The 15,333-nt window shown below is 38.5% G+C and overlaps 1 protein-coding gene across 8 annotated transcripts in view; it reads right to left on the reverse strand.

Annotated features, from left to right (window-relative positions):
* LOC149249086 (uncharacterized) overlaps nt 1-13,788 on the reverse strand; it is a 245,136-nt gene extending 231,348 nt beyond the window's left edge. For 4 of the 8 annotated variants that reach the window (XM_089458621.1, XM_089458622.1, XM_089458616.1 and 1 more), the window contains exons 1-3: nt 13,635-13,787; nt 13,412-13,517; nt 12,913-13,258 (exon numbers count right to left, since the gene is read on the reverse strand). In XM_089458621.1, coding sequence (XP_089314747.1) covers nt 12,913-13,247 — 335 coding nt within the window. In that variant the 5' untranslated portion in view covers nt 13,248-13,258; nt 13,412-13,517; nt 13,635-13,787. Of the gene's footprint in view, nt 1-12,912; nt 13,296-13,411; nt 13,518-13,634 lie in introns of all 8 variants that reach the window. The other 4 variants (XM_089458619.1, XM_089458624.1, XM_089458618.1 and 1 more) reach the window with 4 other exon arrangements.
* Between the last annotated feature and the right edge of the window lie 1,545 nt (nt 13,789-15,333).

Consider the following 15,333-nt stretch of genomic DNA (forward strand, 5'->3'; position numbering starts at 1 on the left):
TTGCTACTACGTAATAATAATAAACCCTCAAAGCTGTTGCACCGATTTTCCCGCATTAGGTTTTTCCGGGGACATTTGTCTAAAAATAATGGTGTCCTATGTGTTTGTATTTCCTTGCTCAGTTTCTATATTTCAAAATCATATTTAATTTGGTGTAGGTTGCTTCAGTAATTTGCTTCAATATTTCAAGAAGAAATCTGAAATAAGTTTGTAATGTAATTTACAATCTAGGTGAAGTAGATTCAGCTGGATGCAGTAGAATTCCAAAGATTGTTAGATCTAGGAATTTTCACAGTGTCTTTATTTAGGCACGCTTTTCTTCTGATGTTCCTTTTATTATTCTGCTGCATGGTTGATGTTATTGTTCTTTCTACATAATTGCTACTGATGTTATGATGATATGGGGTGAATGCAATGTAAATGGTGAAAAGTTTGTTAATGCAATTATCTAAAGCAAAGAACAATACTTCCCTAAGAAAAATTAACATGGTATCAGAGTTGGGATGAAGAAAAGTCATTAAAGATCACCCCTGTGAAGACATCGTTGATGGAAGCAAGATGAAGGAGATCTAAAATAATGCTAGGGTTTAAAGGAAACCCTAGGCAATTTGGTTATTAGGGTTTGATGGATAACATGAGGTTAGGGTTTGGAAGTATGACAAAGGCTTGAGTTATGCAGTCTTGAAACCCTAGCATGATCAGTGAGAAGTTGTTCTAGCACTTGTGACACATTCAGTGTAACCCTAGATGGGCTAGTCTCAATTAGGCCTAGTTGTTGATGAAGACAATTGGAAATATTGAAGGCAACATTATATATGGATAATGGACCGTAATAACTCTTGAAGGCTGGTTCAAGAGGGAGTTGATCACCTCTCATTAAAGATAAGTACCTTTTAGATTTATTTCTTCATGACATTGTTCTTCTTTAGATTTATTTCACTGATCCTTCCTGCATGAATATTTGAGCATTTGAAAACTTCTAACCTACTGATGGGATGTGATAAGATGATCCTTCTTGAGGACCATCTAAGACGCAGGGAAAGAGAACTAGTGCATGAAGAGAAGAGTTGGTGCTGGAACAAGAAGAGGTCCCTGATGAAAGTTTTTGCAAAGTTGAAATAGCATAAAACACGAAAATTACAATATGCAAGCACTATAGTTGCCAACGACAAATAAGTGCTACAAGTTACTAAGGTATTCGAATATTACAAGGTATGTATAGTATATTGTTTCAGTATTATGATTTAGCTGCACTATCGGATGGCAAGTTAAGCCTTGAGGTATGGTGAGAATATCACCTTCATAAATGTTTTATGCATGCCAGTCACATACATATGAAAGTAAGTTTGATTTTTGGTACATGTGATATATTGGTGCACTTGATATTTAGCAAGTATCTTACATTTTATTAGACATGGTGGATTTCCTGATTTTATAAAGCAGGATAGAAACATTGATTTTGATATATGGTAACTTGATACTATTGTCAATGCTTGTAATAAGCATGGTAACCTTGATAGTAATAATGTGGCAGTAAGATTGATACTCAGGATTTTCTAACTATCTTCTTGTTGATCTTGATAAGGTTTTGATAAGTTGTAATTGCCATGATAACTTAACAACATAGTAAATTTGACAATATGACAAAAATGGATGCCCTAACTTGATAATGTTAGGATTCTAAAGAAAAATGGTTGAGTAATGTGATAAAGAAGTGATGTTGTGATTATGATCCTTAAAGTATGAAGATACACTTGTCAGCTGCCCTAATTATATGACACTAACCTTTGATAAATATTTGATGACATGTTCATATGTAACAATGAAGTAGATGATGATGACTTGTCATGACTATAATGTATATATGTTTGAGAACATGATATAGTTTGACTCCATGATCTGACAATTTTGTTAATGCATGACAATATTATAGACAGGTTGATTTCTTGATTGATGATGATTAAAGAGGCTTCTCATTCAGAGAGAGACTCTCCTGAGATCCCAACACCTATTATTATTTGCGATGGATGATTAAAAGTCCCTTGATTTGAGAACGAAGCAAGGCTTCTGGACATGAATAGTTGATCATCTAATGTTGAAGGTATGTCCTTGTAAAGTAATTTTATTATTATATGCTAATAGTTCACTGATGACCCTATGGACCCCTTGGATCTTCCTCCAAGTGATCCTCCTGCCAGGAAGAGACCATAGTGACTTCGTGATACATTACAAGATGCTGAGAGATATGTTCCTTCCAAAAAGGTCCTTAAGAGAAAGCAAGAAGCCATGGCGATACCAGGGATACGTTGTAGCAATAAGCTCCATCATTCAAGCCAAACCTCCTACCTTTGAGGAAGTTGTGACAAAATAGGCTTGGAAGGATGCCATAGTTGAACAATATGAATGAATAATGAAGAATGATGTATGAGATGTTGTTCCAAGACCTAAGGAAAAGTCTGTCGTAACTTCAAAATGACTATTGAAAATCAAGCATGGAGCTGACAGAAGTATTGTGAAGTACAAAGCAAGATTTGTGGCCTAAGATTCCTCCCAGAAAGAGGGAGAAGACTATGACGACATATTTGCTCCCGTTGCATGCTATACTAATATTAGATCAATCGATGCCCTTGCTGCTAGTCAAGGATGGACTCTTCACTAGATGGATGTAAAGACGACATTCCTTCACAGCAAACTACAGGAAGAAGTATATGTTGAGTAGCCTCAGGGATTTGAAGTACAGGACAGGAAGATTCACATTTGCAAGTTGAAGAAAGCATTATATGGTTTGAAGCAAGCTCCTCGAACCTGGTATGCTCGTATTGACAATTACCTAATGAAACTTGGATTCGTAAGAAGCAAGGTTGACTCCAACCCCTACTTCAAGGTGGTCCAAGGTATGCCCTTGACTTTGGTTTTATATGTTGACAATCTATTCTTGACAAGTAGTGAGCCTTTGATTATCGAGTGTAAGAGGGAGTTGGCCTCTGAGTTCGAGATGAAGGATCTTGGTATGATGCATTTCTTTCTGGGACTAGAAGTTTGGCAGAGACCTGGAGAGAATTTGTTTTCTCAAGGAAAGTATGTTGTAAAGTTATTAGAGAGATTTGGAATGACGGAATACAAATCCATGGCCATTCTGATGGAGATTAATTTCAAGAAGTTATGTAGAGATGTTGTTGGACCCGTCTTGGCTAACCCTTTTGAGTATTGTCAATTGGTTGAAGCATTGATATTTCTTGTGAACACCCGTCCAAACATGTTTTGCGTAAATACCTTGATTCAAATCATGACCAAGCCACTTCATGCACATTGGGTTGCTACCAAAAACATTTTGAGATATTTGCATGGCATGATCAATCTTGGTTTGAGATATACTTCCGAAGATGTGAGACTGCATGGATACACCAAAGCTGACTGGGCTAGAAACTTTATTGACAAGAAGAGCGCATTTGGGTATTGCTTTAGCTTGGGATCTACCATGATATCTTGGATGAGCAGGAGACGGAAGTTCGTAGCTTTAAGCACAGCTGAGGTAGAGTACATTGTTGCTAGCATGGCTAGCTGTGAGGCAATTTGGTAAAGGAAGCTCTTTGGAGAGTTGTTTGAGTAGTTTCTTGATACCACAATGATATATAGCAACAAAAAGAATGGGATTTGATTGGCATAGAATCCCATATATAGCTAGGACAGAGATATCTTCATTGAGACAGTGTTGCTATATGAGACAAGCTTAGGCTTGTGGTTGTTGCCTCCGTGAGAGGAAGGAAGGATGAATAAGGTATCATTTTTATGACATGAATTTGCTCTAACATAATATTTGATTTGATGCCCCGTATGAACAAGAAAACAGAGGATTATTGCTCAAAAGTATGCATAAAGCAATGTGATTGAACTCTTCTGTGAATTGTTTGAGTCGGTACCGGATACGAGCACTTTGATACATTTCTGATCGTCATAAAGCAACATGGATTGATGGATGTGACCATCCTAGGTAAGGGTCTGAGCTAATCGAGGACACTGAGCTATGCTCTTCCCCCCCATCTGAGCTCCAAGGGTGAGGAATTGAGTCGGAGAGTGCCTCGGGTTGAGGGAACTCGTGGACAATAAACGTGCCTAATCCTTACCTCACGGTAAATGTCTATCTCCCCTATTGTCATCTCAAGGTGTGTCTGATCCTTACCTCACGGTAAGTGTGTATCTCCCCCTGCCGAGTATACCCCAGTATGCATCCTACCCACAAGTTGGGCTTGTTGGGATTGTTCCTCCCCATCTGGCCAATGGGTTGAGATGATGACTTGGGCGTGTTTGATCCTTACCTTGTAGGGTAAGTGTGTATCTCCCCCAAGTGCCTTGGGTTGTGTCTGATCCTTACCTTGTAGGGTAAGTGTGTATCTCCTCCCAAGGTTGTGGATGCAGGTGTTCTACCACTTGACTCTTTAGGGTCATGTTGGGAAGATTAGCAGATAATAGGATAGGCGCGATCCTTACGCTAGAAAAACTCAAAACCGCGGACTAGAAAAATTATGATTTGACGCAGATTTGTCTATTGGGCTCATCTCTCAAATATTATTTGGTTGGTTTTGCTAGATAAACTTGTGATTGGTGAATTGGAATATTGTACTCTCTCTTTGTTGAACATTTTATGACAATCTAATAAGAAGAATTTGAAAGGGTTTTCCCCTTTGTGGGGTTTTTCCCTGGTCTCTGACCAAATCATGGTGTCTCTATTTGTGCATTCTTTTCTTCTGATGTTCCTTTTATTATTCCACTGCATAGTTGATGTTATTGTTCTTTCTACATAATTGCTACTGATGTTATGATGATATGGGGTGAATGCAATGTAAATGGTGAAAAGTTTGTTAATGCAATTATCTAAAGCAAAGAACAATACTGCCCAAAAAAAAATAATATCCTTTGGAGCAGCAGAGACCGAGATGGAAGGGTTGTAGTAGTGGTTATAGAGGTTTGAAATCTAAAGATAAGGAAACAGAACCAAGCTGCAAGAGTAAAGAACAAGGCATGTTAATCTCCTTTTGGTGATGTTTTGCTAGTGGATAGATGGTCCAAGATTGGACAGATTGTTGGAGCATCTTGTGTCTGTTGGAGGGCAGCAAGTAGGTGTTCCTTGTATGCCCTAAGAACAGATCTGAATAGGAAATTTGGGCGAAGTCTAGAGGGTTGGTTCTGGGCAAAAGGAGGAGGATTCTCACAGTTAAGAAGGAACGAGACTTCTGTGAAATTGCAAGTTGAAAGAAGGGTCTGTTTTGGAGGTTGAATTGCCTAGTAGGCCTTCCAAAACAAGGTCACATCTCTCTATGGCAACTGCGCAGGAAGAGGGTCCTTTGGTGAGGATTTTCTGTTATGTTTTGCAGGTACAAGGAAGCCCTAGACAGGGCTGAATGGTGCAGACTCAGATCTGAGATTGTTTAGAGAGCAGACTTGAAGAAACTCTTTGTACAGTGAGCGCAAGAGTTGGTTCACTATTGTATGGGCAGAATTGTGAAAACCCTAAGGACAGTGAAGTAGTGGACATTCACTATCAAGTGGGGTGTGCTTGGAAGACCTTATGATAGTAATCTTGGAGCAGCCAAGACACTATTGAAAGTCAATTTGATTGGTACCCTAAGGAATGTCAATTTGAAGCAACAATAGGACAGTTAGAGGGCTGTGTATAGAAACCCTAAGGACAGTCATCTAAGAGGCAGCTAGAGGACTGAAAAAATGGTTTATCTGAAGAACTTGAGTGTTGGCTATTTTGGAAAGATGAAAATAGTAGCTAGAGGGCAGAATTATTTGAGTTTATGGAGTTGCATTGACTAATGGAGATTGATTGGAAAGGTCAGCCAAGTTGTGTTTAGGGTTGACTGAACAATAGCTTGTCTAAACTTGTACTATAATCAGTCAGGTGAGGGAACTGTGTGATGGACTATCTTCAATGCAGGAAGCAGTGCAGTGCAAGAAGTAATTTTGGACACAGTTCAGGATACAGTAGGTGAAGACCTCAAGTACATAATCATGGATTGTTAAGAGGCAAATTTGGAGCCCTAGTTCAAGAAGTTGCAAGATGAGCAAACTTAGTGATAAGAGGGTTGGTTGAGGAAGCTACAACAATAACAGGTAGTTGATGTAAGTTTGAGTACTTTCAACACAAGTTGAGGCTTGTCGATGCATTTTCCCTGTTTAAGAGGTAGTAAGCATGGATTTTTCCTCTCAGGATGAGAGGGAGTAAGGTTGGAAACTGGTTTTCCCTGTTTCATGTACTAGGCCAGGACTAACTGTTATAGCTCCATTTACCACCCTTGGTATTTGTGATGCTTGGTTTATGGCCTAGGGCAACCCCTCCTTCTAGACTTGGTCCAAATATTTTAAAAACAGTGTTGTATTCCCTGTACGCTACTTTGCCCTAAGATAAAAGCGTGTACACGCGGGTTAGTCAATACCCAACCTGCGTCTATGTTTTAAAACACTTAAAAAAATTAAATTTCCTTAACTATGGGCAGAGTTCACAAGTTTACCTATTGTTTACCTCCTAGTACCCATGGCCCAACTGTTTCCCAACTAAAAAACTAATTGGGAGAAGTATAAATAGACTTCTATGGGAAGGCCTTAAGGAGGAGAAGAGATAGAATTACTATACTGAGATTATCCCTAACTGAGTCTGAAGTATCCCTGTGCTTCAAGCACTTCCCCAAGTTTCAGGAAACCCTTGTTTCCTTGAGTGTTGATATTCTCCCACTTGCTTGAGATATCATGGTATTGGTTATGGAAGGAGGTTGTTGAAGACTGGGACTGGACGGATCTAGAGGACGGTTCCGCTTGGAGCTGGAAGAAGAAGACTCAGGTGAATTCTCTCCGTGTTGGTTATAGCTTTCTACAATAAAAAGAAACATTGTCTTGTTCCTGAGATTAACTTTGTTTATGCATCAAATACTGTTGTAATTCATGTATGAATGTTATTTTGATGTATACCTAATCATTTTGCTTATATGATATATAGTTAGTTTCATTAAAACGCTTTATCTATATGCTGCTATGTATGTTCGGATTGGTTGATTTGCAGAGTCGAAGATCATCAGGAGTTGCAGAGGGTCTGAACCCTGCTGGAACTACCCAAACGAAGGACATCCAGGTATGGTCGCTATCGCATAGTTTGTTTATATAAGCATGTTGCCTGAGTTGTATGAGTGTTTCTTACTATAGTTTGCTCTTTCTCTGTTGGGGTTTCAACCCAAAGCCCTAGGGTACTTATTCCCGTAACACTAACCACCGTAAGTCTAGTGCATGAATCACGAATAGGGAGAATGATGGATTGAATAAGTACAATTCTCCTTGTGTCAGGTACTGTGACATATTAGGATTAATATCCTAAGTCAAGTACATGAACATGGATAAGGAGAATGGTGGATTAAATAAGCATCTTGGACAGACATTCCTGAGTCATGTACTGTGATGGATTAGGATGGAGATCCTAAGTCAAGTACACAGACTTGGATAAAGAATGGTCTGGTGGACAGACATTTCATTGAGGGAAATCGTCCAGTGGAGGACATACTCCGGGATCCTAGGTGGAATATGTACCTCGGTGAGGCGATTTGGTGTCCCACAGAATGCTTCCCAGCATTGTGCTCTGATCTTGTGGAGAGATAGAGTGTTCCTTTCAACACCTTGGTAATGTGACAATGTTGGCTATGATGATACTATCATCTTTGATGCTTATCGATCTAGATCCCTTTTTATAAGAATATTTCAACATGAGATAGACTTGTTGAGTCATTATCAATACCTCCCTAGTTAAGAGGGAGTGTTGGAAAAGTAAGTAGGTTCGGTCTTCATATTTATCTTTGTACTTGTATCAATTTGCATTTTATGTAAAAGACGAAAAAGGATTTTATTTAAGCATGGGCTTCATGCTCAAGTCTAGGTTGAGCATGTTCTTCATGCTCCCGGGGTTTAATAAGTCAAAAGAGTCTTTGTCATATGTATAAATGACCCATTTGGGCAATTTGTAACAAGAAAGAAAAAAAAATTCGAGTCTAGAAAGTCATTTTTGTCTCCCAAGAGAAAGTCGGCCTAGGAGAGGCCTATTCAACCCCTTGAGAAGGATATATATTGGAAGAGACTTCGACCTATTTGGTGATTCATTCAAGCATTCGATCTCTGCACCAAGAAAGGAAGAAAGAAGAGTGAAGGACAAGGAAGGAGGAGCAAGTCAAAGAGAAGAAGGAAATCTTGATTTCTTGATCATTTTCTCTCACACGTGTGAATATCCTAGGGTTTCTGTCGTTGTTGCAGGGCCGAAGATTACAAGTCAAATTGTAGACCTAAATTTGCAGGTCTAAAGTTTTGACGAGCAAATTTTGGTGAGTTTGACCTTCGTTGACTTTGGTAGACTTTGACTTGTTTGGAAGAGATCTCATTGGAGGGTTGACTTGGTGCTTGGAGAAGGCCTTGGTCTTTGGGTTTTGGTGGTCTCAATTTGATTTGATTCTATAAGAAGAGGATTGTTAGGGTTTTGCCCTGGCTTAGAGCCTATATCTTGTGTTCTTTGTGTCTTTGTGATCTTCATGTTTTGGTAATTGCTTGATGAAGAAGTAAAAGTAAATAATAAAAAGCCAACAATTCTCACAATTAATTATCAAGTAAGGAAAATCAACATTAATCTACAAAGACCTTGATTTTCCAACACCCAATTGGGAAAGGTTGCGGTGAGACTGTGTTCAAGAACGAATCCGGAGAGGGACAAGAGCTCAGAGATCATCACCGACAAAGGACAAGGATAACTTTGCCCTGGTAGGCAAGAGTAGCAAAGCCAAGGGCAAGAAGGGTCGAGGAGAGGCCAAATCTAATCAAAAGGGCGAGAAGAAGAAGAAGGATTTGAGAAAGATCAAGTGCTTCCATTTCCACGAGTTCAGGCACTATGCCACTAAGTGTCCTAATCGAAAGGAGTCCAGTAAGGATCATGTGGCTGCATCAACTGAGGTAGATGTGTTTTCTTCTCAGTTCGAGAAAGATTTCTCATTAATAGCTTGCATGGCAAGCTCAACAAGCAACAATGTATGGTATATTGATTCTGGAGCATCCTTCCATATGACTGAGAACAAGGAAAACTTCAACCACCTGAAGGAAAAGGACATGCAATTTCACATTGAGCTAGGAGATGATGGCAAGTACGCGACCAGAGAAGTTGGTACTATCAGTTTTGAGAGGGAGTCAGGTAGCTCTCTCCATCTCAAAGATGTCCTCTACGTTCTAGGACTAAAGAAGAATCTTGTTTTTGTTGCCACCCTAGAGGATAAGGGTTATGATGTCATCTTCAGCAGAGGTAAGGCTTACCTCAAGCACTTATCTTTTGGATGTTTGAAACAGATAGGTGCGAGGATGAAGAATCTATACCTGTTGCAAGTTGAGACAGGCGCAGCAAGGCAAAATGTGCACAGAGTAGATATGTGAGGTTGGAGGAGCGTAGAGCTCTAAGGGAGTCCTTAGAGCAAGAGAAGGTTAGAGTACCTGAGGAGGAGCTACTCGCTCCCAAGCACGAGCCTCAGCCAAGTATCACAAATTGAGTCTCAGCCAGGTGGAAAGAGGGTTGCACAATAAGATGACCAAGAGTCAGCAGAAGGAGAAGAGACAAGGATGAGTGGAGTCAGCCACTCGAGCAATGACTCCCAGCACGGGGAGGAGGAGAGCCAAGTGGGCCGATGAAGAGGCCCAAGAATGAGTTGAGACTCCTATCTCTATGCTCAAGCAGAGCAAGCAGCCACAAAGGTACACCAGGTATATGTTGAAGTTTCTAAGTTTACTGAGTTTAGAAACCCTTCATGCACTTTTTCTGATTTTTTCCTACCTACTTGTTATTTTTCTTTAACAAGTTATTTACAAAGTAAATACTGAAAATAAACATCAGTGCATGCTCAACATATTACAAATCAACAACTAAAAGAAAAAATAACAAACACACCACATGACACCATTATTTTTGGACCAATGTCCCCGGAAAAACCCAATGCGGGAAAACCGGTGAAGCTATCTAAGGGTTTTCTTATCAAGCAATATCAGAGTACAATCCGGGTGCCGAAAATGGCCTACCCAACAGAGAATTTCCTTAACAGCTATACCTCACAGTTTGTTGAAGTTTCTAAGTTTACTTAGCTTAGAAACCTTTCATGCACTTTTTCCGATTTATTACTACCTACTTGTTATTTTTCTTTAACAAGTTATTTACAAGGCAAATACTGAAAATAAACACCAGTGCATGCTCAACATATTACAGATCAGCAACTAAAAGAAACAAGAAGCGCTGGAAGGTTTTTCGTGGGGCAAACTAGTGCTGAGAAAATGAATATCTGCTTCTGAGAAGAGGTATTACTACCATGTAGAAATCTCTGTTGGGTGAGCCAGTTTGGCACCCTAGTTGTACTCAAGAAAGCTGCTTAATAATAAAACCCTCAGAACTGTTGCACCGGTTTTCCCGCATTGGGTTTTTCTGGGGACGATTGTCCAAAAATAACGGTGTCCCTTGTGTGTTTGTCTATTATTTCAGTTGATGATCTGTATATGAGTTGAGACTGCATTTGTGTTTATTTTCAGTATTTATATGGTTAAATAACTTGTTAAGGAATAAACAAGTAGGTGAAGTAAACCAGATAATGCAGTAGCAATTTCTTGCGTGTCAAACTTAGAATTTCAACAATATGTAGCGGAATGTGACATATTTCAAAGAAATAAAAGTGAAAATATTATGACACCTGGATTATTTCACCCCTTAAACATTCTGAATCACAAATGGGAAGAAATATCAATGGACTTTATTGAGGGATTACCGGTATTTGAAGGCAAGGATAAGATTTCCGTAGTAGTCGACAGACTCACCAAATATGCTCACTTTATTGCAATGAAGAAATCAGACTCAACTAAACAAATCGCTAAGATATTCAACAATAATATTTATAAATTACACGGTTTTCCGAAAGTCATTGTGAGTGATAAAGATGCCAAATTTAAGGGTAATATTTGGAAAGAATTGTTCAACCATATAGGAACCTACCTAAATATGAGTTCCGCTTACCACCGTCAAATAGATGGACAAATGGAGGTTGTCAATAAATGTTTGGAAGCCTACCTACGTTGTTACGCTACAGAAAAACAAAATAAGTGGGTTCAGTGGTTGCATCTCGCTGAATGGTGGAATAATTCTACTTATCATACGTCAGCAAAAATGACTCATTCCAATCTTTGTATGGGTACGAACCTCCAAAATGGAAAGATCTAGCTACCGTCCAGACAAAGCTACCAGCTGTTAAAAACCAACTAGAAAAAACCCAAAAAATCGTCCAAACCCTAAAAGAAAATATAAATAATGCAAAAAACAGTATGAAGCAACAAGTTGACCGAAACAGAACCGAAAGAGAATTTGAAGTTGGAGAATGGGTATTTGTCAAACTCCAACGATACAAACAGTTTTCCTTGAAACAAAAAGGAAAAAATAAATTGGCACTGAAATTCTATGGACCATACTAGATCAACAAAAAGATCAGCCAAGTTGCATATAGATTAAGCCTTTCGGATAAAAGTCGTATTCACAACGTCTTCCATGTATCCTGCCTTATAAGGGCACTGGGCGACCATCAATCAGCTCAAACAACACTTCCATCCTTAGATGATGAAGGAAGGGTCATTTTAGAACCAGAAAGTATCATATCCACCAGAGAAAAGAAGCTTTGATGTCGTGTAATCAAGGAATACTTGATCAAGTGGAAGGACTTACCAGAAAAAAGAAGCTTCTTGGGAGACTGAAGCATTTCATCAACAACATCCGTCGTTACGTATGCGTTGAGGACAAAGCATTTTCTGGGAGGAAGGCAATGTTATATAAAAATTAGTCAATGAAGTAGCCATTAGGCAAAGGGCATGATCAAAGATCATGCCCATTCACCAAGAGGCACCCAGGGCGGTATAAAGCCAGGGGCCTCCCACAAATTGTAATCATCTTCTATCTTTTAATAATAATAAATATGATTTTTCTGAGTATTTCGAAAGCGTTTGTGCCAGCATCCCAGTCACCTATAAAACCTTGCAAATGGTATTTCCGTTATTTCAAATTTTCCTTCGGGTAATATTGGCTTCAATTGCTAATCTAAACTTGAACTTACCGATATATACTCAGAGGACTTGGGTATTCAAATATGTTTCTTCTTGGAAGCTCGTACTTTCCTATCTGCTACTAAAAGTTTCAATGACATAAATTTTGAATGATCAGGAATTATTTATCTGACTTCACATTCGTACCTTCTTATAGAACACTTTCCTTAACGGTTAGGATAACCGAACTATATGCGTAGTACAGCCTTTTTTATACAAATAGAAGCCAAATGGGGAAAGAAAAGGGGGCGCACCAGCACCGTCTACCAGTGACGTGTCTGGGAGTTTGGAAATCAAAACCGCCATGTTTCAAAGTACAAAGTTGTCAAACAGACTTAATGACTCAAAATTGCCCTGTTTAAAGTACAAAGTTCGTGTCTGGGAGTTTGGAAATCAAAACCGCCATGTTTCAAAGTACAAAGTTGTCAAACAGACTTAATGACTCAAAATTGCCCTGTTTAAAGTACAAAGTTGCCAAGCAAACTTAATCAGTCAAAATTGCCCTGTTTCAAAGAACAAAGTTGCCGAACAGACTTAACAGTCAACCCAATTCATTTAATTCCCAGTGAGAGGAAAACTAGAAACATAAATTAAGGTGCTGTGGGAATCATGCCCAAATTTGGCTGAATATACAGCAAACTTGTTGCCAAACATACAACCAAAATAACAAAACAAAAAAGAAATCAGTAAATAATATAAAATAATCAGATTTTCAACGTTTAAAGAGGACAAGTTTCCCATTATTCCAAGGATGAAGGAAGGGAATTGACTTACTCTGTATAAAAATATAAGACGCCAAGACCATTCACCAGTAAGTCGCTGGCCAGTAACCCGGCCATTAATAAGAAAAGAATTCCTCTGCAAACCAGCAGCCCTAGCGGACTAATTGTCTTCCAACAGGACCTCCAAAGCTCGTCATCATATACTTTCCCGCCTCTTTTCGGGTGCTCTTCTTCTACGGGATTCCGCAACCTCTCCCATTTAAACAACACAGCAAAGGCTACAACAATGGACACAAGGACTATAAATTCGCATACCAGAGATGGCCACTGGAGCCAATATTTCAAACGGGAGGCCTTTCCCGTAGATCTTAACTCTGAAGGAATCATCCTGGATCACCCTGAATAGTTCAAACAATAAAGTCCTTGGATCAAACCCTGCAAAATTTTGTCCGTTATCGACGCCATGAAGCTTCAATTTGAAATGCATAACAGCAAAGCTTGATGAAGCTTAAAATTCATCAAAGACTGCAGGAGATAGCCTTAAATCATACCGTATTTCAACTGATTTTTCACCTGGTAAGAAGGAAAGCCAAGGAAAATAGGCGGTCTCGGTGTATATTTTGAGGCACAGAGAGTGTGTACTTCCCTGAAGATTTTCTGAACCGGAATTCCTCGAAATTGCACAAATTTGCGTTAAGTTGTTTGTCAATTTTCCCTGGCTATGATAAATTATAAATTGCTATTCGTAAATCATGGAATTGAGGATCGAAGAACCTGCAGTTAAGATGCCAGGAAGGAACACAGCCTCGAATGGGCGTCCGATCCGACGAGAACCACCAGAGAGAGTCTTCAATTATAACACTACCACCAGCACTGTCTATAATTTCAATTATATGATAATATAACTGTATCTTAAATGTAGATTTATTAAACAAAGATAACTTTATTTTAAATGTAGATTTATTAAACAAGAGTATAATTTTTTTATTATTTAATTTATTATATATTTATATTTTTTCTTCTTTGTGTAGTAGATTTTTTTCAGAAAGAGAACGCTGAATTGTATTATATTGAGTCTGATGGTACATATTATGTAAATTAGAGAAGCATAGCACAAAAACCAGAGGAGAGTTTCTTATCAGCATATTGCCAAAACTCGTAGATATACAGATGCAAAGACACCTCTAGCGCCAACTGGGAGACAAATCAGAGATAGAGGAAGCCATAAATAATCCGACAGATACCAGGAAAATCAAAAAGGAGAAAACCAGGAAAATCAAAAAGGAGAAAACCAGAAACAGATCATAAGGACAGATGAAAGAAAGCTAAAAACTTGGAATGCAGAATTCCTGAATGGAATAGACTCGGCGCCAGTTGTAACCTTCAAGGACCATGAACCTAAGCCAAGGTGAAGGCCCTCCTTTGACAGACAATCTGCTTTTTGGTTCCTGTCTCTGTAGACGAGCTGAATGGAACTCCTTCCCATAATTCTGTGCGTAGTAGATATTGTATTGGGTTTTTGATCAAATCATATTAATCTGGTTTTGACTTAAAAGTATCATCTCTGTTAAAGATATTACATTGGGTTTTAATCAAATTATATTAATTTAATTTTGACTTAAAATTCAATCCACATTATGTGTGTGCCATATCCTAAATTTGCATTAAATTTTTGATCCAATCATATTAATTTGATTTTAACTTAAAACGGAATACAATATTTTTATAATTGAACATTAGAAATTGAAATTTATTATGTTTTAAATGTGATTTAATTTCAAATTTAAAATTTATTGTTTTTCAGAAATAATTTAATTTATTTATCTGTAATTTTATTGGATATTAAATTATACCTGTTATTGCTCATTACTTAGAAATCCTTATTAGCATTCAAGCATTTGATGTCAGACTGTACTAGTATGGGACATTATTTTAAGATATTAAACAATTTTACAACCACCGTGACTATATTAAGTAACTTAACTGAATTCCATGCCCAACTGTACGGTGACATTTGGCGTCTAACTGCAATTTAAAACGATTATATAAGGCTACAATGTTGACTATTGTAATAATTTAAAGCAATTCATTTGAGTCTCACATGGATATTTTTTTTTTTTTTTCAAAAGGTGGAAAAACCTATCAAACTCAGTTTGTCAAAACAACAGTGAGCACAGCCATCTCTGGCTGCTATCCGCGAATGTCAGTTGACACATCACTGTTATCAAGGAAAACCACGCCACCTGAAATAACCCACTAGTGGTCCACGCCACCTGAAATAACCCACTAGTGGTCGTAAGGGAGCAGGCTTTCACTCCTGCCAGATGCCTCTGGGTCTTGGGCCGTTAACCTGTTTCCTTACGTCCGAGGAAGACGAGCTCTTAGCCAAGCAGAAGCAGTTTTAGGGCATACTCCAGGCCCCTAGTCTCACATGGACATATTATATTCTATTTTTCCTTTTATTTATTTTACG

The sequence above is a fragment of the Pinus tabuliformis genome, chromosome 7 (genome assembly GCF_031772625.1).
Source record: "Pinus tabuliformis cultivar Carrire ecotype Pingquan chromosome 7, CPIR1, whole genome shotgun sequence".
Taxonomy (NCBI): Eukaryota; Viridiplantae; Streptophyta; class Pinopsida; order Pinales; family Pinaceae; genus Pinus; species Pinus tabuliformis.